The sequence below is a fragment of the Pyxicephalus adspersus genome, chromosome 8, assembly GCF_032062135.1.
Source record: "Pyxicephalus adspersus chromosome 8, UCB_Pads_2.0, whole genome shotgun sequence".
NCBI lineage: Eukaryota > Metazoa > Chordata > Amphibia > Anura > Pyxicephalidae > Pyxicephalus > Pyxicephalus adspersus.
The window spans coordinates 25,510,586-25,532,266 of record NC_092865.1 but is presented as its reverse complement, the minus strand read 5'-3'; the positions used below and the strand labels follow the sequence as shown (position 1 = coordinate 25,532,266).

Below are 21,681 nucleotides of genomic sequence, written 5' to 3'. Positions count from 1 at the left end.
ACATTTTTGTTCATTTTTAGTAAATAAAATTATACCTAAGTATATACTGAATGGCTGCTTTGACTCTGTCACAGGGACATTTCCTTCCTATGTGATGCTTTGGCTACAGAAAAAAAGAATACGCCAGTTTTAAATACTCAGCCAACAGACCGCAGTGATATGTCTTCTCGGACAATGGTATGTCTTAGGTTGCCTAACAGATATCTATATATGGTATTTAACTATAACCAAAATCATGTAGCCTTACTTGTAAATGCAGAATATTTGATGTCAAACCTGGCAATTCCTATATGTTACATTGTCATAATTAAATCAATAATTTATTCATCACACTCTCCTATAATGTACTACCAGCACCTGTATGTTCACTTTCATCATAGAGATAAAGCATTTGCGTATTACGAAATATTTATTTTTTGTTCTTTCTGCCCTATGCTCACAATGGTCATGTACTTCTTCACAAAATAAAACCAGTGAATTGAACATGTTAATTGCCAGCATTTTACAGATTACATTCAGAATGTGTAAATGCTATTTATTCCAATACCTTTTTTTTAGGAAGGAAATGTTGGAGAAAGTATTATACCAAAGGAGTTCTATGTGGTTAAGAACAAAGGTGTTTTGGGACTGGAGTATTATGAAGAGTGAGTATCCTTTATTTTTTTCCGAATGTATTTGGATCTAACATAGGATCTGACATAAATAAATTGTAAAATGTAGAAATCTAAAATGTTTCTAAAATGTTCTATCTAAAATGTTGTGAAATCTGCTTTACTGCTATCTCATATCTGATCAGAGTACCATCAGGTTACTGTATGAAGCTCAAGCATTGTGTATACACTGACATACTGGGCCTAATTTATCAAAGCTCTCCAGGATTCGAGAATTTAGACTATCATGGGGGAACCTGGGTAATCCAACCAACCTGGAATGGATCTGGATCATGATTAAAAACATTTACCCAATAATAGCAAATTTCTTTATGAAATCCATTTCAGGTTTGCTGGATGACCCAGGTTCCCCCATGATAGTCTATCTTCTCCAGATTTGAAGAGCTTAAATAAGTCAGGCCTACGGTATTATTCAGCACTAACATTACTTTTTTTGCTTTGTCACTAGTAAATACACAACCCTGCTTGAAGATGACGAGAAGAGGCTTTGTCTGTTTCCATCAATGTAAGTTTGACCATTACTGGGAATATATAAAGTAAAACATCAAATATTTGATCACGTACACTGTTTCATTTTGTTTCTGTGTAGGAAACCTAGTGGGAGAGCCGAAGTTCTCCAACTTATGAAAGTGATGGACAGCATGTTAAAGGATGCAGGGGTTGATGAAACACAAATTAAATTGGAAGGACCATCACAGGTAATATTATGCTAAAAAAAGTTCTGTAGAATTGATCAGCTTACTGTATTATTATTAATATTATTATTAATAATAATAATAATAATAATATAATTAAACAGGATTTTTATAGCACCAACATATTATGCAGTGCTATATGATAAATAGGGGATTCATGTATTCATGAAACAGGTTTACTGTTTTCATGAAACAGGTTACTTTACTAGACCTAATAGCTTTTGATAATAAAAACAATCAGAAAAAAAATCTGCTGCAGTTGGGATAAAAACTTGGAGTAATATTACTATGCATATACATGAAGGGCCAGGCTTTTGTTTGCTTCAAGAGGGTTTTGCATTCCCATACTGTTCTATGATGATCCAAAAATGTAAAATGCAGGTTAAAAGATCAGATTCATATCAATTGGAACTGTTAATCAAGTTCACATGAGCTCAGAAGAATCTCAACTAATGTCAAACTGATTCATTGATAGGAAACCAAAGCCTGGCATCACAGGGCTAAAAGATCTCCACTGTGGCAATAATTAGCCATTTGTAGTAGCTAGTGGCTGCCCTTACATACACCATGTGCATAGTCCACCATTGTTAAAAGCAGGATGTCATTTTAAACATTAATGTTCAGCCAATGAAGGATGAACGCATATAAATGGAAAGGTATTTGAACAGATCAGAGGGTGCAAAAAAGGTTTGTTATAAAAACAGAACTGTTGAACTTTTTTTTATGATACACAATCAGTGTTCTCCCCAGAATTTTTTTTCAGCCGGGTGGTAGGAAGCTGTAGCCGGGTGGTAAAAAAGGGGGTGTGGCAAAATGTGCTCTGTGTCTATAGTTAGTTAAAGTGAACTTTTGTGAAAACATTTTTTTTTCACTTGATTCTTTTACAAAATTAGCCCATCAGGCCCATGCTGGCCCAGCTTCCACCTTCTCTCTAATGCTCACTTGTATGTCCAGTGCTGCCTTGCACTGCGCATGCATGAGATTGAACACTTTTTTTACATTATAAGAAATCCTCTGAAGATGCATGCACACAAGGAGCAGTGCAAAACCTCTTGGGATATGTGACACAAATATCCTAGGAGGCTGTGGATTTCCCCTTCGGTCTTTACCGAAATGGAAGTGAAGACTGAAGGGGAGAGGTCTTCTCCACAAAAGTGTAAAAACAACAAAAAAATGCACATTTTTCTATTACATAACAGAGAAAGTCACTCTTTAATATAATGTTAAAAATGTGGCAATGCTTTATTAGCATCATGCATGTGATATCAGATGGGGACAAGACAGACAGTGACCCCCTCTCATCACTGCCCATATTCTATATAAAAACGCTGTCTGTGATGTTTATCCGCAGTGTGTAATATCATCGGCAGTGCAGTGTGACAGCTATGTGTGTGTAAAAGCTGCTTGTCATATTCTGCATCCTAACAACTAGCTGTGTTCAAACCTTCAGATCTCCTAAACCGTTGGTTGTATTAACTTGAAATTTTTAAGGTACACGTGGAAGCATAGGAAACTGAAAATGTAGGTGCAAGTGGGGGACACATGTGGCTAAACCTTTTTAAAATGTAATTACTATGGCATTATGAGAACATAAATCTCTACCTAGCAAAATGTGCTGCCTGCTCTGTTACACCTATCTGTCTGCATCTGTACCTCAAACCCCAATTTCTCCAGAAGAGGTGCAGGGAAACAAAAATATAGGTGGAAGTGGGAGACACGTGTGGCGATCACCTTTCATCAGCATGGCATCATTACAACATTAAACTGTCCATGAAAATGCTCTTCCTTGTTACACATGACTGTAACCTTCCTGTACCTCAACCTCAACCTCAATAAAATTTAGTGGTCCGAGTTCATTTTCTAATGATGCCGTAGTGATGACGTTTTAGGGGATGTTAGTCACAGATGTTCCCCACTTGTACCAATATTTTTGGTTTCTTACACCTCCCCATTCCCCAATTGAAGTTCAGAATGTTAGATATGTGGACAGGAATGTGTAACAGGGCAGGGAGGCCCATTTTAATGGGCAGAGTGTTTTATGTTCTAATGATGCTGTAGTAATGAGATTGTAAGGGGAGAATGTGCCCGCCACTTGCACCTATATTTTCAGTTTTGTACCCCACACCCTCAGAGAAATTGGTGTACAAAGAAGAGAAGCAGACAGTAGTTTCAAAGGTATAGATTTGTGACAGGTAGGTATATATTTAGGGGCCCCACCCCAATGCTTCTTGCTATGTTAGTGGCTCCGGGGTCCCCAATTTGCACTTTCAATTTAGGACTCCTAGTTGCACTTTCCTCTGAATCAGCAACCCCAAAGTTCAATTTTCATAACTTTTTACATTTGTGACCCCCATATCTTAAAATTCTTTTAAGCTGGGGGGCTGAAATTGTAATATCTAGTATCTATGAGGGTCCCCTGTACACCCTGAAAATTACAGGTCATTGTGATATACAGTTTAGGAGATATGGAGGTTTGTACACAGAGCTGTGAGGATGCAGAATGACATGCAGAGCTAGAGGTGGATACATTTCACAGGCAGAGCTCCTGCTATGGAATGGGGGCGGGGCTGCCTGAGTCTCCTTCACATGAAGGCTGGAACTGTGTGCTCATCGGCAGCAGCAATCCTCTGAAAGGATGACACAGAGCGGCCTCACTGAGATCCGCGCATCCGAGGATGAGAGCTGCCGAGAGCTGGGCGGGGTATTCAAATCAGCCGGGCGGAGCAACCGGCTAAAAACCTCTGGGGAGAACTATGCACAATGGTAGAGCAAACTTAATGGTATCTAGTGAAAGTTTACTTTTCTTTAATAGAAAACATTTTTTTTTAAATTAATTAAATTAGGTTGAATGAAAACAATCTTTATTAGATAGGTGTATTTTTCTCCATCCTAATCTGTTTTTTTAAGCTAACTTGCACTGTGATCATACTTAGCTTCTTTAGTATTGTAAGGGTAAAACATTGCCAGTAACACACAGAATATTTAATAATGGGTTGAAACGAGTGTGGTTTTGGTGCCTCAGTTGTTTATGTGGTGAGATTCTCTATTTTGTGTTTTTAAATATCCATTTCAGTATTACTTTGCTTCTATGTGTCAATGCAGATACACAATCTGTTGGAATTGTTAAAGACTGAGCAGAATATCTACAACATTGTGTTTCATGAGCTGATCCGTCAGGTCAGCGTGGAGTGTGTGGAGAGAGGAGAGCTCTTAGCTAAGCTCAGGTCAGTACTAACTTGCAAATACAATCTAAATAATAATTATGTACTCTTCATCTTTTTAGAAAAAAAAAAGTATAGGAACAGAAAGTTTATTCATATACAGGTATATCATGGGGTAGACTGTGAAAATACCTATACGTTAACTATACGTTAAATAACTATAAGTTACTAATGACCAGAATTCTATACAAAAAATTCAGTTCAATAAAAGATAAAAAAGGCAGATCCCCCGAGAAAGGATATACAGGTATTAGGCTGTATGTACAGGAGAACGTAGTCACACTTATATACCTAGAAGTGCAATGTGATCATTTAGGAGAAACTGCAGACAAAACATACTTTTTCAGTGCACTTTTAGGCACTAATACGATCTCTAAATATTTCTTATAACATGACAAATCTTTACTTTTTGAGTTCAGTTTCACTTTACTATTTTAACATCTCAAATTTTCATATTCCTGTAAACCTAGCACCTCAGTAGATCATCTTATCTGACATCTCCCTGGCTCCAAAAAAATCACGTACAAATGTTTAATACATGACAATTTGAAATTTTATATGCCAGAGGTCGCTAGCAATGTAGTAAACTTGCAGTGCCTGTGGGGGGAAGTGTAGGTTAAACAAACAACCTGCTGGTATGAATGTTTGAATTTAACCTGTTGGTATTTTGCTTTTGTAGACAACGATATGTAATGTTACTGGATAAGATCCCCCGACAGGTTCTAAGCCTGTATAATGACCTCCAAGCTCAGAGGGCTCTGGACCGATCCCTCACTGAAGAGATTATTTATTTTAAAAACTCGATCGGAGAGCTGAGCAGGTAAGTTCTCAGCTGTATTGTCCGTGAGTGTTCTTATGCAATGATGTTTCAAATCTTTAAAAATAAACCAGCACAGAGAGGTATATGGAAGTTCCATTGCTAAAAGTTATGAATGCTTAGCTGTCTCTGGACCCAGTACTTTATAGGTATCTGACGCAAGGCAGTCATGCAGCTGGTATAGTCAAAGGAAAGTCAGAAATCCTGACCTGTTGTCAGCAAATCACAAAAGCCTTTGAATAAACTCTGTAGACTAGAAGCTAGAGAGTTACACTGGCTATAAAAAAATAACCCAATTAAAAAAAAAAAATACATTTGTTTTTTTTTAAATGAAACCAAGAAATGTATACAAAATATATTCTTCCAGTTGTATTTACTCAATGCAAAATAAATCCAAAATAAATATATAATAGAAACAGTTCAAAACAGAATCACCACTTTTAATTCTTCTTAGTAAAGAATTTTGACTAAGTGGAAGTTAAAATAAAAATAGAAGGTGTCTAATGAATATGTGGCTTCATCATGTATTGTAGTTGTTGGAATGTTGGAATATATGATGCAGATATGTTTTTCTGTTTTAACAAAAAATCTTGTCATTTTTTACTTTCTGAATATTTTCTTGTTGCTTCTGAAAGAACAGCATCACCTATAAAGATACCTACAATTCCAGTACCTTATGGGTCTTTACTCCCCCACCTTCTGCACAGCTCTGTCAAACCAGTCTTTGCTGTTTTAACTAGAACATTTTACACATTTATTCAAAGATTCTGTTGGTTATACAGATCCAAAGGCTTTAGTACTTTTTGATTTAGTAATCTAGAGCAGTGGTCCCCAGGCCGCAGAGCGGTGCTGGTACATGGCTGGTGGGTTGGGGGCCACAGGAGGAGTGCCCTCCTTGCACTGCTCTGAAGCAGGTGGCAACGGAGATGCGGGTGGCTCTCCTCGCACTGCTTGCGCAGGAGCTATTGGGAATGTGGGAGAGGTGTATGTGGGGCTCGCATTTCACTGCTGTTCTTGGCGGCTCTGCCGCTTGACAGCATGACAGCTTTCTTACGCTGCTCGGCTGTTCGTTTGCTGGTGGTAGGCGGAACTGATGGGGGTGGCAGAGTGGTGTAGGCTGTACATGTACAGGGCCGTGGCAAAATCTTGTGCTGTGTTGCCGGGCCCTGCTGTCGGAAAGGTTGGGGACTATATATTTGTTTCAGTCAGTAACCTACAATGTGGATTTATATTAGCCCAGGTTTCCATCAATTTCAGCTTGTTAATAATACTGGTAATTAAATCCTGTTACATCTTATTTGAGCTTTGACCAGTAAGATTAAAATGTATACATTCATTTAATGCGTGTTCACTTTCTAGTGAGTTGTGTCAGGTTAGAGAGCATGATCTGCGTGTGAGCAAAGAAGCTAAGCAAGCACAAGCAGAACTGGCTAAAGCCCTGAGGAATGCAAAGAAGAATGCCAAGTAAGTGTAATGGATAGTCACACCATGGGCCTCAATTATTAAGGCTCTCCAAGGCTGGAGAGGATACACTTTCATCAGTGAAGCTGGGTGATCCAGCAAACCAGTATTGGATTTCCTAAAAGTCATTTGCTATTTGTTAGATCTAGAATCCAAGTCCGTTCCAGGTTTGCTGGATCACCCAGCTTCACTGATGAAAGGTTATCCTTTCCAGCCTTGGTGAGCTTTAATAAATCAGGTCGCATATGAGAACCCCGTGGGCCACTGTTTAGTATTGTGACACAATTATTTCAGGAGTTTGCAGTGTTAACGTTTCATGCTGCGACTACAAAGATATGTAGAATACTAAAGTTAAGGTGATCTCATTTTGAGTAGTTTTGTCAATTTATCAAGTAATGCTTTGGCATAGAGCATCACCATCTACAAACATCTACAATATATAACCTTACCCAAACAACCCTCACCGTTTAATACATATTATCCACTTTTACACAATTAAATGTCCATGTGACTACACCAAACTATACACATAAAAACAAAAAGCGGACACAAATCACTACAAAGGAACAAAGGTATGTCACTTATTAAACCATTTGATCAATGTGTTCAGATACCACTTGTCTACACTGTATATACTGTGTAATCATTTATAATTCTCATTATCATCTATGTACATTGTATGTTTTTTAATCTATAGAGAAGAAAAAAATAAATCAAAACAATTGTAGGTTCCCTTTAAATCATTTATATGCGAGTTGTAAAACAGCATGCTTTTAAAGTAAGCAGGGATTTTAATATTAAAGTATTTATTATATTTTATGTACATTCTCATGAAGAATTCCTTTAGCCTTTTAGAGGAGTATCGTGAATTGTATGAATTGCAGAGGAGTCGTTTGGAGAAGCAAGTTGTTCATCTCACAGAAGAAAGAGATCTTTGGAGCTCTGCTACATATAGGCTTGCCAGAAAGGTGACTAAGTATAGTTTGTGTGGTATGTGACTGTGTTAAATGTTGTACTTATATATGGTACATGGCATAACTTTATTATGGTCATGTGTTAGCTCAAAAGCATTTGATTTTTATTAACGTCACTTTGCTCTTTGATTTAGGTAATAGAAGCCAATGAACTACAACTGTCTCGTAAGATGTACTTAAGTGAGAAGGCCTGGACAAAGGTGGTCAGGCATTTCCTTGTGCTGCTTGCATCAAATGTAGGTTGAAATATGATTTATGTAACTACAAAGTGATAAGCTGATAATTTTATTTGCCTTGGATAACATTCTTCTTATATATCTCATCTGAAAAAAAAAACAGAACAGCACAGTAAAATCAGGTAGGTACTTGCCTATGTTTAACAAGGTAATTCCTAACTTATTGTTTTATTTTATGAAAAAGTAACACTAATATTGTAGCATGTTCAAAATTAAGTCAGCAGACACAGTGCTCAGACTATATATGATTTAAATAGGTTTCTTTCTTGTATCCTGTATTACATTGTGTTAAAGTCCCATGTATTATGTACAGGACAATTTTTTACTTTTAGTAATAATAAAAAAACAAAATATTAGAAATCAGTTAACATTTCAAGAACTTTTTCTGTGGTCCCTGGCATTAAGACCTCCTTAAGATGTTGTAAATGTGAACGTCATCTCACACAATAATCATATGTCAAGCTGGAGATCATCCCACCAAACTTTTACAGATTGCATACTCATTTCTTATTCGCAGCAACCCAGTCCTGAAAATCCATTACATTGTATTGTCTCATCTTACCCCTGAGGAAGCCATTAGGCGAAATGCTTCAGAATTTAGAACCAATAACTAATAGACTAATGTATAAATCATAATGATCCATGGTCATGTATTTCATTGTTAGAAAACCTCTACTTAGTAGTAAGACCTTTTAACCACATGATATGAATGAGGGTTAAGGTTATTTGGCAAAATGCCACATGTTTATGTAAAACTTTTTGTTTAAATGGTATTTGATTTTGAGGATACCTATAATTAAACCTCATAAAAATGGGGACACAATCCACTTGTTTGGGGCACAAACCAACTGTATTTCTCTGGTATTTTGCATATTGTATACATATTGTAAATTGTATCAAAATACAGTATTGTTTTGTGCCACAAAAAACTCTACTCTCTTCTTGCCAATTTTTAGTGATAGTCCACTTAGGGGTGGTGCTATCGAACTATAAGCTATACTGGGGGATCCTAGCACCAAATTTTTACCCTTCTTTTTCAGATTATCAGGAAGCAGAGGCTTAGTGTGTTAGAATCATAGGCATCATAATTTTTCAGCAGAAATACAAACAAAAAGAGGGGATCTGATTAAAACCTAAAAATCTAAATAAATCCCACAGTAACCTGTAAAAATATATTTAAAGGAAACCCATATTAGGAAAATACATAGACAACAGCTGAAGTATTGTTTTGAAAATGTTATTCTCCTGTTTATTTGCTTATTCAAAAGATCAAACCTTTTCATTGACTTGGAACAAGTATACAGATTAGGAGTTCTGATTTTAGATGCATACTTGTTTATGAACTGTAAAGCAGAGAAAACTGAGGCCAGAGGCAGTCAAAAGTAAAGATTTCTTTAACTAACAGGACATTGAAGCAGGTCGTGGCAAAATGTATGGATTAAAGCGGAAGAAAACCCAAAACAAAAAAATCACACTTATCAGTCTGTCCATCGGGCGGTTTCTTCCATCGGGTCCCGCTTTGTCCCAGTATCCACCTTAGGTCGACTCGGAGGGAGCGCCGGGCACCAACATCTTCTACTCTCTTCTTCCGGGTTCTTATTCCTGCGTTACCCGATCTCGCACTGCGCAGAGATCAGGTGACATAGATTGAAAAAAAAATTTTCAATCTCACTGCCCATGCGTGAGATTGGCAATTTTTTTTCTATTGGTGAAAAAGCACCTTCTGCATATGCCCGAGATGCTGGGGTATGCGCAGAAGGAGCAGCCAAAAGCCTCTTGATATGTGTGATGTAGGTATCCCAGGAGGCTCTGTGCTCCCAATAATTCTTGATCGCTGAGGTGTTCAGGAATTAAAGGGGCAGTGCTGCACCTTTTTTTTAAAACAACTTTTCTGCAATGTAAAAATTCTGAGTTTAGTAGATGTACCCTGTAAAAAAATAAACTACAAACTTCATGAATTTAGAACAATAATTTGAATTCACCTTGCAGTGTTTTAATTCCAGGAAACTCCATTTCTATAGCTGCACTTCTGTGCTATCCTTAAAACGGATCCTTCATTCATCCTAAAAATGAATCTTGTTTACTTTTCCTAAATTTTGTATAGGACACGAAAGACCTTTCTGAAATCCAACAAAGTACGGAAAAATGGCGAGAACACATGGCCCGCTTTGATCAGGAGGTGAAACGCACTGAGGAGTCGAGCAAAGAGAAATTGCAAATCATCTGTAGAGATATGAAGAAATGGCACTCATATTTTCAGGAAAAAGTCTTGTATGTAGTGTTTTTTTTAACGTTATTTTAGATTGATGAACCCAATCGATAAACCACCATTTTATTCTTTCTGTGATCATAATATAAGATGCTTATGTTTTACCTATTATGTTATACCTATTACTATTAATAACTTGTATGTATGTAGTGTCTACATATTATGCAGCATCACTTCCTTTAATTCCAATTAGATCAGTAGGAATTTACAGTTGATCATCTTGCTGGATAGCAATTAAAGGCTAACCTAAACATTAATGGACATGCTTTATATTTAAATACTTTTTTTTTTTTTGAATAATCATAACAATTTGTTCCCGAGACTGTGTGTGTATATAAGCAAGAGGCTTTTTCAACTAAAAAGACAATACATTATGAGACATTTTAGGTTTGCTGGATCACCCAGGTACATAGATGAAAGTTTATCTTCTCCAGCCTTGGAGAGCTTTAACCAGCCGAGCGATAAGCCCGACCTTGGTACGGGTTTAAAATAGTTACAATTATCGATAAACCCGAACCCGAAAAGTTCGGGTTTATTGATCACTTACCTGGTCCCGCTGCGATCATCCATCGTCGTGTTCCAGCGTCGTCCTCCAGCGTCGGGTGCCTTCTCCGGGAAGAAGAAGCCGGCCGGCGGAGAAGAAGAAGCCGGCCGGCTTCTTCTCCCTCCGTGCGTGTACGTCGGTGCGTACAATGACGTCGGCGCGTGTGCGGGAAATTCAAGTTGAAACTCATTCAAACATATTTTGTATTGGATTGAATACAAATTCCTGTATCCAATCTAATACAAAATAAATACAAAGTATGTAATTGGTAAATTCAAACTCTCATTTTGTATTGGATTGGATACAGGAGTTTGTATTCAATCCAATACAAAATGAGAGTTTGAATTTTGTTCTCATTTTGTATTGGATTGAATACAAAGTCCTGTATCCAATCCAATACAAAATAATAGAAAATATATTTATGTGGTTTTGTCTATAGGTATGTGACGGACACTAGGGAGGTGTTTTAGAAAAATATATTACTATACAGTATACCAAATTATCGCATTTTCAGTATTTTTCATTTATTTATGTATTCTTGTTTAAGCTGATTTTTTGTGTCTTTTATTTAATTTTATTAAAAGTAATTTTTTTTTTTTTACATGATTGTGTGTTTCAAACATTTCTTATATTCATGATATCTACTAGAACCCTGTTCGGACATATTTCTGTTACAGGTCTACAATTTAAAAAAAATTTCATGAAAAACAGTGTACCGCTTTTGGAACAGAAATCTAGACCTCAGTGTAACGCCCTGATGGTTAATAAATCAGGCCCTTATATTTACTAATGTGATTGCTGTGCACTTTTGATATTTGCCCACTAGTTGGCATGTATTGCAATGAGCAATGCAGAGGGATTTGAACAGGCGGGAGTGAACATGCAGGCAAATTGATGGGAATATTTAAAACATTTACCCAACAGTTATACATACCTTCTGTCCTAGGTACCAGTGTCTTGGGGACAATTAGTTATGTAAAATACATAATTTTACAGTTGCCAGTGGAACATAATTCAGGAGCAGTCATCCAATGGGACACCTGTTCTACTGTACAAAAGAGTGAAGGTATTTTCGGGGTATAACAACAACCCCCCCCCCCCCCCCCAGAAAGTAATGATTGGGGTGTTATGCATGATATAAGGCTAAAAAAAAGAAAATCTGTTTATTTGCAGTGGTTATTTATAAACACATTTTCTCTTCACTTGCAATGTACCCTTGATCATTTTAGTGAATTTGACAACTCCAGGAAGAGCCAGCTCAGTCACAGCTCTCCCGGCCGCCATTCCTGTGATAGCCTTTTGTTTCTTCTGGAGTGTCCAGTTTCTGTCTATGTTGACCTTGCACATCTGCCCCTTACCTCACTAAATAAACGTTTATACAGATGCTTGGGCAAACACAATAGAGGAATACTATAAAATATTACCTAAGTAATAGTTGTGAGTCTGCTGGTGCTGCTGACATTACATATAAGATGGTGGTGTCCTACAGAAGTGTTAGGACTTTGGCTGCCTAACTAAGAGAGTGTTTACTGGTACTAACTTTTATAAAACACCTGAAATTCTCATGTAAGATAAAATTCTTGCTAAATTGAATCACTTGCTTTTCATTATTTTCCTGTTCCTATTTAAGTTGTAAGTTAAGTTGTAAGTTGCATACTTTAAGTACTGATGTTTCCCTGCATTTTTTTCTTTACCTGTATTAGTGTAGATTGGCACTACCATACAATTCTTGATGAAGTGGCCGTATCAGTGCTGGAAGACCTGAAAAGCTGGGAGAATGTATGTATATTTTATAATGTAAAACTCAACACAGTAGCATAAGCAGTTGTGTAAATATGTTAGAAAACTATTTGTTTTAATAAAAATGCAGATGAATTATTGTTTTAGTTCATACGAAAAATCCAAGGAAGGCTGTCTAGATAACAAGACCAATTGAAAAACTTTCCAAAGGCAAATTGTAAACTCGTTTGTATATCCTGCTAATTTCCATGATTTCAGCATTAAAAAAGAATAAACTATTCCATCTCCTACTGAATATTTGTTTAAAAAAGAAAGAGTTACAAAAAACAGTTTGTGTTTTCTCTATTTGGCTGTATACATGAACTTATCTGAAGGAATACCCACCATCAGTTTTAGAGATTGCCACCAATCAGATGCTTTAATTCAGCCTTTTTTGCAGAATCAGAACTTCAAAAATTTAAATCAAATCATTTGCTGTTAGCAATAAGCAATCTCGGATTCATTCTATTCATTAGGCTCCAATTGTTTGTTTGTTGTAATTGGGATTACAATTTAGGCATTCTGTAGCATAATATGAGTCTGTATAGTAAATTACAATAACTGACATGCAATATGAATAAAATTGTGACTAATTGTACATGTACATATTCTCTTTTTATCTATGTTAAAATATACAGATGCTGGTTGAAGAACAGCAGCAGTTTGAAGGGAATAAGGTTCTGAGCAGCCAGGAGTCTCTGAAAACTGCTGCAGAAATTCAAAAGGAATGGTCTCAGCTTGGAGAGGAAGTTCTTAAAAGACATCACCGATTAGATGGTACACCTGCTCCAGAGCAGAAGGCCATGGACGATCTGAATAACACAATTGAGATGCTATGTGAGCAGTACAGGAGAAGGGTAGAGGGAGAAAATGGTAAGGAAACTGAAATATTCAATTTCATCATTTTGGTGGAAGTTTACAGCAGTAACTGTACATTACCTCCAGTAGCTCACCTTTCCCTGTAATAGAGAGAGGTAAGTATATCTATGGAGCACCTTTGTGCCTATTCTGCTAATTTACAGGCATTCATTTCTTTGGTCAGATAATCTGATTTTTCGCCTCATGTCCTGCTTGACTCATAGAAGACCTTTTGGGGGTTATGTAGATGCTCCTTCATATCATAAAAAAAATAATTTGTAGCTCACGTAGCCAGCCACTGGCTACCAATTATACAAACACAAAGTCAACTTGCAATCAACAGTGAATTATTATTATCAGAATAGCTACCCCCATGTACATGGATGATTTCTTTGTTATTTAAGATACATTTCTCATGGGTGACTGTAGAGGTCGGTAATGACGTGTTTAGTTTATATACTGCGTATTAGGCATATATTCAAATTCTCATATTCATTTCTGTTCCATAACACTAGCACACTAATCAAATCTATAGAAAACATGTATTTGTTACATATTAGATTTAGACTTTCACACCAGAATCATTTCATTTAGTATATGTTGGCAAGTGGTAAATGTAAGGAGTCTTTGTGTGATAGTACAAACACTGTAATGAGTTGTTTAGACCTATTGCAGTTCTTTAAAAGTATCTCTATGCCCACCCCAGCCTCCATTCAAAGAAGACAGATTGTGGCCAATATTGCTCTGAAAACATCATTCCTATGCCACATGACATAAATACTGCCTGCTGCAAATGTAAATGTCCAATTTCATACACAACTGGCCCATGCTGTCACTATTTTGAAGGTAAATACTGGGTTGTTTATTAGATGGTGGCCCACCTTATCATTGGACCAATTAGTGTGTTGGTGTTATAGAAAATGCTTGTGTGACACTTACAAACCAGCACAGCCATGTGGTTTATTGCATATTTTCTGATCCAGATGAGCAGATCATTATACTTGGTAATTGCAGTTAGTTTGAAGAAAAATCAGGAATCAAGGAAATCAGTAATGTAGATAGAACAAGTTTTCATGGGTTCCTAATCTTGTGTTTGTTCTGACAGGAGTTGCCAGAGGTCTTATGACATTTTTAAGCAGCTTGTCAAACTTGTCTGTACCAATGTATGGACTTAAATATGCCCCCAGAGAGGCAAAAGAATCTGACTGGTCAAACTTATATCACCTTCTGCCTGAATGGACTGCTCAATCAGAAAGATTATTGCAATTAATTGGAAGTCCAGATTCAGAAGATAAACCCAGCCTAAACCCAACTGAAAAGTAAGGAAAATGCTACAAATCTAAAATTGACTTGTTAATTAAAAGTGTATTAACAATTGCTTACATTTTTGCTAGTTTAGTTTGCACAAACAATTGTGGCTCTTTTATTACAAGAATAAATATGCAGAATATTTATGTACAGGCTGATTAGTATGTCTTTATAAAGTGCTTGGATAGACAGATTCAGCTACAATAAGCTGTAACAAATATGACCCATATACAGTACTGTATAACAGATACATTTTACATACCTAGAAATATTTACTGGTAAGAAATCGCCTTGGGGAACATTTACAGTTACTAGTACTGTGCTTTATTTTACAGTTGTTCAGGTACCATCTGTGGTTCTTAGTTGGATATTGCATGTTTCCATCCACCTTTCTCTTTCAGCACTGTTTTTTGATGTATAGATGAGCAACATTCTCTAAATATGTACATTACTCACAGGTTGGAGCCTGAAGACGTCTTTAAGATGTTGCAGCACTGGGTTCTAAGTATCACAAGTGGAACAGAGAGGGACAATGTGCAGCTTACCCAGCAGGTTTGTAAGTTTTTCAGAAGTTTTTTTTATTATTAGAATACGAAGTCTTATAGAAAAAAAACAAAAACAAAAAAACATGTACTCTAGCAGTAGCCTAATCGCATTTCTCAGGGCTCGTTTCCTGATGATAGCAGCCATTGACCATGGCTATACAATGTGTATTAGCTTGTTAGCTTTTTTATCCATTAGGAGAGTGTGATATAGGGTGACAAAGCAGTTAAACAGAGTTTTGTTCCCCTTTATCACAGTATGCATCTAAACAAGGACCATATGACAGGATCTGTATATGATCAGGACAGTATTTTAATATACTTAATACAATATAGTACGCTGTAAACCAAAAACATATATAGGGAACGTACTGCTATCCTGAAGTCTTTATTTTTCCCCCCTATTTGTTTTTTTTTTATTCATTCATTTTTCTTTCATTTACTGTTATACCATGAAGTTTGCCACCTTGTTATAAATAATTGTAGTTCCATATAGAATATTATACAACTTTCCTTCTACAGGTAACATCCCTTCACACTGCAATGGTCCAGTACATGGTGAATGTCCTGATCTTATTATCTGCAGACTACTCCTCAGACTGCACACGTCCTGCTGCACATACTGAGTTTAGTGAGGATGAATTTGCTTCTACAGTTCCTGTGCAGAATGTTCAAGAGCAAGCACATGACTTATCCAACAAATTAAACACTTTTTCCAGTTACATCATGAGGTAATCTTTTATCTGAATAATTTATGCATATCATAATGATTAACTGTTAATTTTTAAGTTACACTTAAAATATACTCAAAACTCAAAAGGTTACTCTAGCTAAGTGATTCTCAACCAGGCTTCTGTGGTACCCTAAGGTTCATCTGGAGGTTGATCTATTTAATGTACAGCGCTGCGTAATATGTTGGCGCTATATAAATCCTGTTTAATAATAATAATAATAATAAGGGTTCCTTAAGCAATGAGCAATGTGTGCTTTTCAGGTCAGATTACCTGACACATATGATCGTTTTGGCTATTTGTAAGGGTGCCATTTTCCCAACAAAACTACATTTACATTTTAAATCAATTTAAGTTTTCTCTTGTATTGGAGGTGTTGCCAGGATATGGTAGAGAGCATTCCTCAGAATGAAGATGATGGTTATGAGCTGAGACAGCTTCAAACAATCAAAGTGAGTAATTCCTATAACATATTCAGTACATGTATTGGTCTGTGCCCAGCTACCCCACCCTCAGCCCTCCTTGTTGTGGTACTCACTGTGGGGCTCTTTGTAGACCCCAGTAGAGGGACGTTGATTTGCAAATGGACTGTGATAGCAGTCATTTCTAATAGTCTCAGATACATGTCCCCAGTCACTAAATGCTAAAGGTTTCCAATACTCCAAAAACAATCACATCATGTCTACATGCTATGAAAACATCCGGTTTCTGAAGTCTTGTGTAAAATTACATATATTATTTCGTGCCCCAAAGGTCTGCAGTTGAGATCTCTATTCCTCATAACTTCATATACACTGGCTTTTGTAGTACAGTACCCATCTGATTTTAAAGGAGGTAACTACTAACATGTAAAAAAAATGTAAATATGTAACCTTTAGGAGTTTTAGAATGTAGATCACAATACAGCATTTCAGCCTACTGTAACATTGTAACTTTACTGCTGCACCCCAAAGCTTTTACATTTAGTGCCACAACCAAAGGGTCACAACTAAATAAGGACTGTTAATTGTGCTTACATAACCTAATGTTTTGCTATTTATAGAATGCTAGTGGTATATGTTTAACTTTTATATACTGCTGTATACTTCTATGGAGAAATGTTTTTTTTGAGTTCAGCTATTAATGCTTCTGTATTTCGCTGAACCATATTCTAAATGAAAATCCAGATGGTAAATGGGCAATATGATATATGAAGCTGCGGGACATGTCATACTGCTTTGCATATGATCCTATTGTATGTATGTATTTTTGTTCATTGATATGTAGGTTATTTCTTGATCTCTTTGATTACATGTTCTTGGAAAGTATAGCTTTAGAATGGATTGATAGCAATGCAATGCAGTAGTTAGTAATGGCAATTTTAGAACAGTGGAAATTCTGGTAATTACACAATGCCAGTCTTAAAATAACAACTGAGAATAAAGGATGAAAACAATAAAGTTAACATCATTACTGAGAACTTTTTAGGTGGCATACAAGGAATATATCAACATGATTGTTTTCATCTTTTTAGTAGCAATGGCAATTTCATATTTCTCTCAGAAAAGGTTTACTTATTACTTTAAATGAAAAGTTGGGGTGCATTAATCTTTTATCATGTTTCCTATATTTACTGTTTTTCATATTGTGTCATCATATACCTTTTCTTAACTTCTCCAGAGTTCATGTGATGAGTGGATTGAAACTTGCCAATTGCTTCTATTAAAAGTCACAGATAACAAAGTTCCTTCAGAGACAGCACAGCATTCTCACCTCAGTGGAAGCAAGGTAGACTTTGTGGTATATGGGTGTCTGTTATAATCTGTAAATATCTGTATTTCCGTACCCACAGATTGATTTAGTGGGCCTGATTCATTAAAGCTCTCCAAGGCTGGAATACACGTTTATCAGTGAAGCTAAGTGATCCAGCAAACTTGGAATGGATTTCTTTAAAGTAATTTGCTTTTTGCTAACAAATGTTTTGAATTCTGATCCATTCCAGGTTTGCTGGATCACCCAGCTTCACTGATGAAAGTGTATCTTCTACAGCCTCAGAGAGCTTTAATAAATCAGGCCCAGTGTTTCAAGAAGCCATTTGTTCCAAAATTCAATTACAAACAGATTGATTTTACTATACTACTTAAACACTAAACACGTACTTCTGTATTTTAGTCTGGCATGGTATACAAATTATCAGCAATGACAGGTACCTGCTTTAAACTTCAAATCAGCTTCTGAGCTCTCCTGTATCAATATCCTGAGTAGAATGTAGGTCTGTCCAGGTCTACTATCATGTTCTCTTTCTTTTGCTTTTAGACTATATACATACTTATAGTTAACATGTATTTCAATGCATATATGTAGAACCATTCTGTATGAGTGAGCTTGATGGAGGACATTTGTAGTCCAAGTATCAAAATACAATTCAGCAGACATTCTGAACTCTGTACAACAGAACAAGGATCAAGGTCTAATTCACAAAAATAGAAAAATGTTGTTCTGCTGCTCCTGATGAAAAAAAGTACCCATTGGGAGATCATGTGACAACCGAGGGAAACAATTAGGAAACAGGGACAAGAAAGTGTTGTCACAAGGACATTCATGGCAGGATCATATTAGTAATTGAGTTTACATATACTTTAAAAGCATCCCTAAACAGAACCCTTTTAAGGAGAAACCTCTTCAAGGAGAAACACACACAGAGGTAAAATGCACTAATCAAATATACTAAAATGTATGAACATTAAAAATTATTTATGAACATGAAATTAGAATTACGTGTTTCAGATTAGGTGCCAATTCTTAGAATTAAGAAAGGGGTGTATGCTGGCGGAATCTGTTTTATAGATTTTGAGGGTTTGGGGTTATTTGCTATTGATAAAGTGTGTGGTGTTGCTATGCCCAGATCAAAGGGGCTCCTAAAGTTTGCAGATGATTGCAGATACCTAGGAGTCTCTAGAGGGATTAAACAGTTTGCCTATTCTTTATCAGTCATTCAACTGTAAGGAAAAGAAGGATGGCAAAGATTTTTAAACAATTGCTAGAACCCCAAAGTTATAGCTCAGAATCCCAATGTCACTCTTGCAATAGTTAGTCAGTGTTCTTACATTTACAAGAGAAGTCTGTTACTAAACATTTTTGCTGTATAAAAAAGAACTTTAGAGCAAGACTATGATATGCCATTAAACCTACAGGCAAAGATGGAACATTCTGGAAATGGTTTATTGAAACCTAATGGATTAATAGGTTTGTTTGGCCACATTGACAGTAGACATGGTTGGTGCAAAATAAGTAGAGGATTTCAGGACATGTGTTACTGGATGATTATCATAAAAGGACAAAAAAGTAACACAAGTGTTACATCTAAGTACTAGTACAAGAAAGCAGCCTGCGTTACAACTCTGCTAATCCATAGATACAGGATTTGGTGAAAGCCTGATGGATTAATACATTTGCTTGGGCACAAACCAAACAGCTTTTTTAGAGGTGAACCACATCATAGCTGTGACGCATGTGCTGTTGGGAGATTTGAAAAAAGCAGTTCATACTAATGGGACAATGCCAGCTTTTGGGGGTGTACTTTCTTTATCCACAGAATATTTTATCTGTTAAAATTTTTGTTTAACAACTGTGTGTTTTTGCCCAATTATATCACCTTTAATGGTAGACACTTTTATTTTAAAAATCTAAAGCTCATCTGTTCAAATATGTGCGAAAAAATATTTTTCTATGCACTATTTTTTTTACATTTATAAATGCTGTACATCATTTTATATACAAAAATAAGGTAAAAAAAGAAACCTCACATCCTATTTTTATATAGATTTACTTTGTTTTACAGAAATCACTCCATAACTGCAGCTTTTGGCCATTTCCTGTACCTCTAAATATTTGTGACAAACACATCCTTTTTGTGTACTAAGTTGACTACAAAGCTGTTGATTTGATAGTAAATGATAGTAACATGTATGATTTATCACAATTCCATGTTATTATTGTAGGCTAAAACACATGCTAAAGAACCTAGTGTCTGTTGTGGAGCAACCTCTGAACATGATGTGGTAAAGATGATTGGTTATGATGGAAACATTCACAAGAAAAGCTTGAAAGAAGATGAAATTCTTGTCACTCCTGAGGTTTGAGCAGTTTTTGTTAATATGTAGTGTTTGTCACTTCTACAAATGTAATATCTTCATTACATATATATATATATATATTTATAGAGTTCTATACAAGCCAGCAGGCCAACCACACCAAGATCTATTCAAGCTTTTCAGTCCTTGGCATGTCTAGAACAACTAGAGAAAAGACTTTTGTGAGTATATGTAAATAGACTTTCTGATTTCTTATGTGATGTCTAGCTAATGGTAAATTATGTGAGGGAAAACAATGTCACCTTCATTAAAAAAAACAAACAAGACAATTGGATCACAGTATCACTGCTTTATTGCCTGGCAACCATGGTGTCAGGCAAGAGTCTGTTTTCTGAGGACGACTTACTCCCTGGTACACTTGCAAGAACTGCTAAAACAAACATTTCTGCACAGCTTGTAAATAGAACTACACATATATGATTGATGTTTTACTACTGGAGTTAGAATAGCATAGCTCCATCCCCCAGTATTTAATTGGGAATGAAAGAAGCTATAACAGACTAATGAGGTCATCTTACTGCTCTATGTTGTAATCCTTGGCAGCACCTATGACTACAAGACATTTGATTGGTCCCAAACGAAGAATCCCCTTCTCTTAGCCTGAATAATTACACTTGCAGTTTTAAAAGCTAAACTATGGTTTAGACTATGGTCATAGACTTCCACTGAAGGAATTAGACTAGTGGTGCAGCAAGGCTTCTGTATGGAACTGTTTTAGAAAAGTAGTAGTAGCGGCAGCAAGAGCTGGGGGACAAATATGTTTTACTTTGCCAGCATCATCAACAAGCTATTAACATTTCAAGGAGAGGGGAAACACAGCAAAAAAATAATTCAGAATATACTTTAAAACAAATCTAATTGATTGACTGAAAAAAATGATGATTTTTCTTGGCACTGGTTCTTGGAATAAGTATATAGTACTTTCTTTGGTCTACCATTACAATGAGACTTCATATATGCACGTTTTTTCCTTAACAGATACGCAGAGACGAGGGCTCAAAAAGCTGAAGAAAGGTCTGAGAATCTGGATGAACAATTAAAAGCAGCATTGCAGAAGATACAAGAGCTGGAAATCAAATTTCAAGAAGAGGAAAACAAAGTAGAGGGTACAAAATGATATAACACCCCTAAAACCTTCAGAAAATCATTGCTATACCATTCATTCATCTACAAAATTTATTGTGAAGAAAACCCATAGACAAAATATTTAGTTTATCAATAAGATAAGAGTAAAAAAGATAAAGCTGAAGTTTATTCTGTTTATATTTTGGGTTCATTGTTTCCTTCTTTCTGCCAACTGTCAACATGTTAAATGAGAAAATAATCATTTTGTTACTGCTACATTCTCTATGCAACACAGGCAAATCATGGGTGGTGGTAGAAGCCATATAACACCCACTTAAATATGTTGCTGAGCCTCCATCAATAAAGGAATTGAAATC

General features: G+C 36.2%; 1 protein-coding gene across 1 annotated transcript in view; it reads left to right on the top strand.

The window, feature by feature from the left end:
* AXDND1 (axonemal dynein light chain domain containing 1) overlaps positions 1-21,681 on the top strand; it is a 28,250-nt gene that overhangs the window by 5,218 nt on the left and 1,351 nt on the right. The window contains exons 4-23 of the mRNA XM_072419825.1: positions 75-177; positions 559-644; positions 1,120-1,176; positions 1,261-1,369; positions 4,469-4,590; positions 5,267-5,407; positions 6,764-6,868; positions 7,713-7,833; positions 7,974-8,075; positions 10,180-10,346; positions 12,592-12,667; positions 13,306-13,540; positions 14,631-14,844; positions 15,292-15,385; positions 15,898-16,106; positions 16,480-16,558; positions 17,766-17,873; positions 20,087-20,221; positions 20,309-20,400; positions 21,218-21,345. Coding sequence (XP_072275926.1) covers positions 75-177; positions 559-644; positions 1,120-1,176; positions 1,261-1,369; positions 4,469-4,590; positions 5,267-5,407; positions 6,764-6,868; positions 7,713-7,833; positions 7,974-8,075; positions 10,180-10,346; positions 12,592-12,667; positions 13,306-13,540; positions 14,631-14,844; positions 15,292-15,385; positions 15,898-16,106; positions 16,480-16,558; positions 17,766-17,873; positions 20,087-20,221; positions 20,309-20,400; positions 21,218-21,345 — 2,483 coding nt within the window. The remainder of the gene's footprint in view (positions 1-74; positions 178-558; positions 645-1,119; positions 1,177-1,260; positions 1,370-4,468; positions 4,591-5,266; positions 5,408-6,763; positions 6,869-7,712; positions 7,834-7,973; positions 8,076-10,179; positions 10,347-12,591; positions 12,668-13,305; positions 13,541-14,630; positions 14,845-15,291; positions 15,386-15,897; positions 16,107-16,479; positions 16,559-17,765; positions 17,874-20,086; positions 20,222-20,308; positions 20,401-21,217; positions 21,346-21,681) is intronic.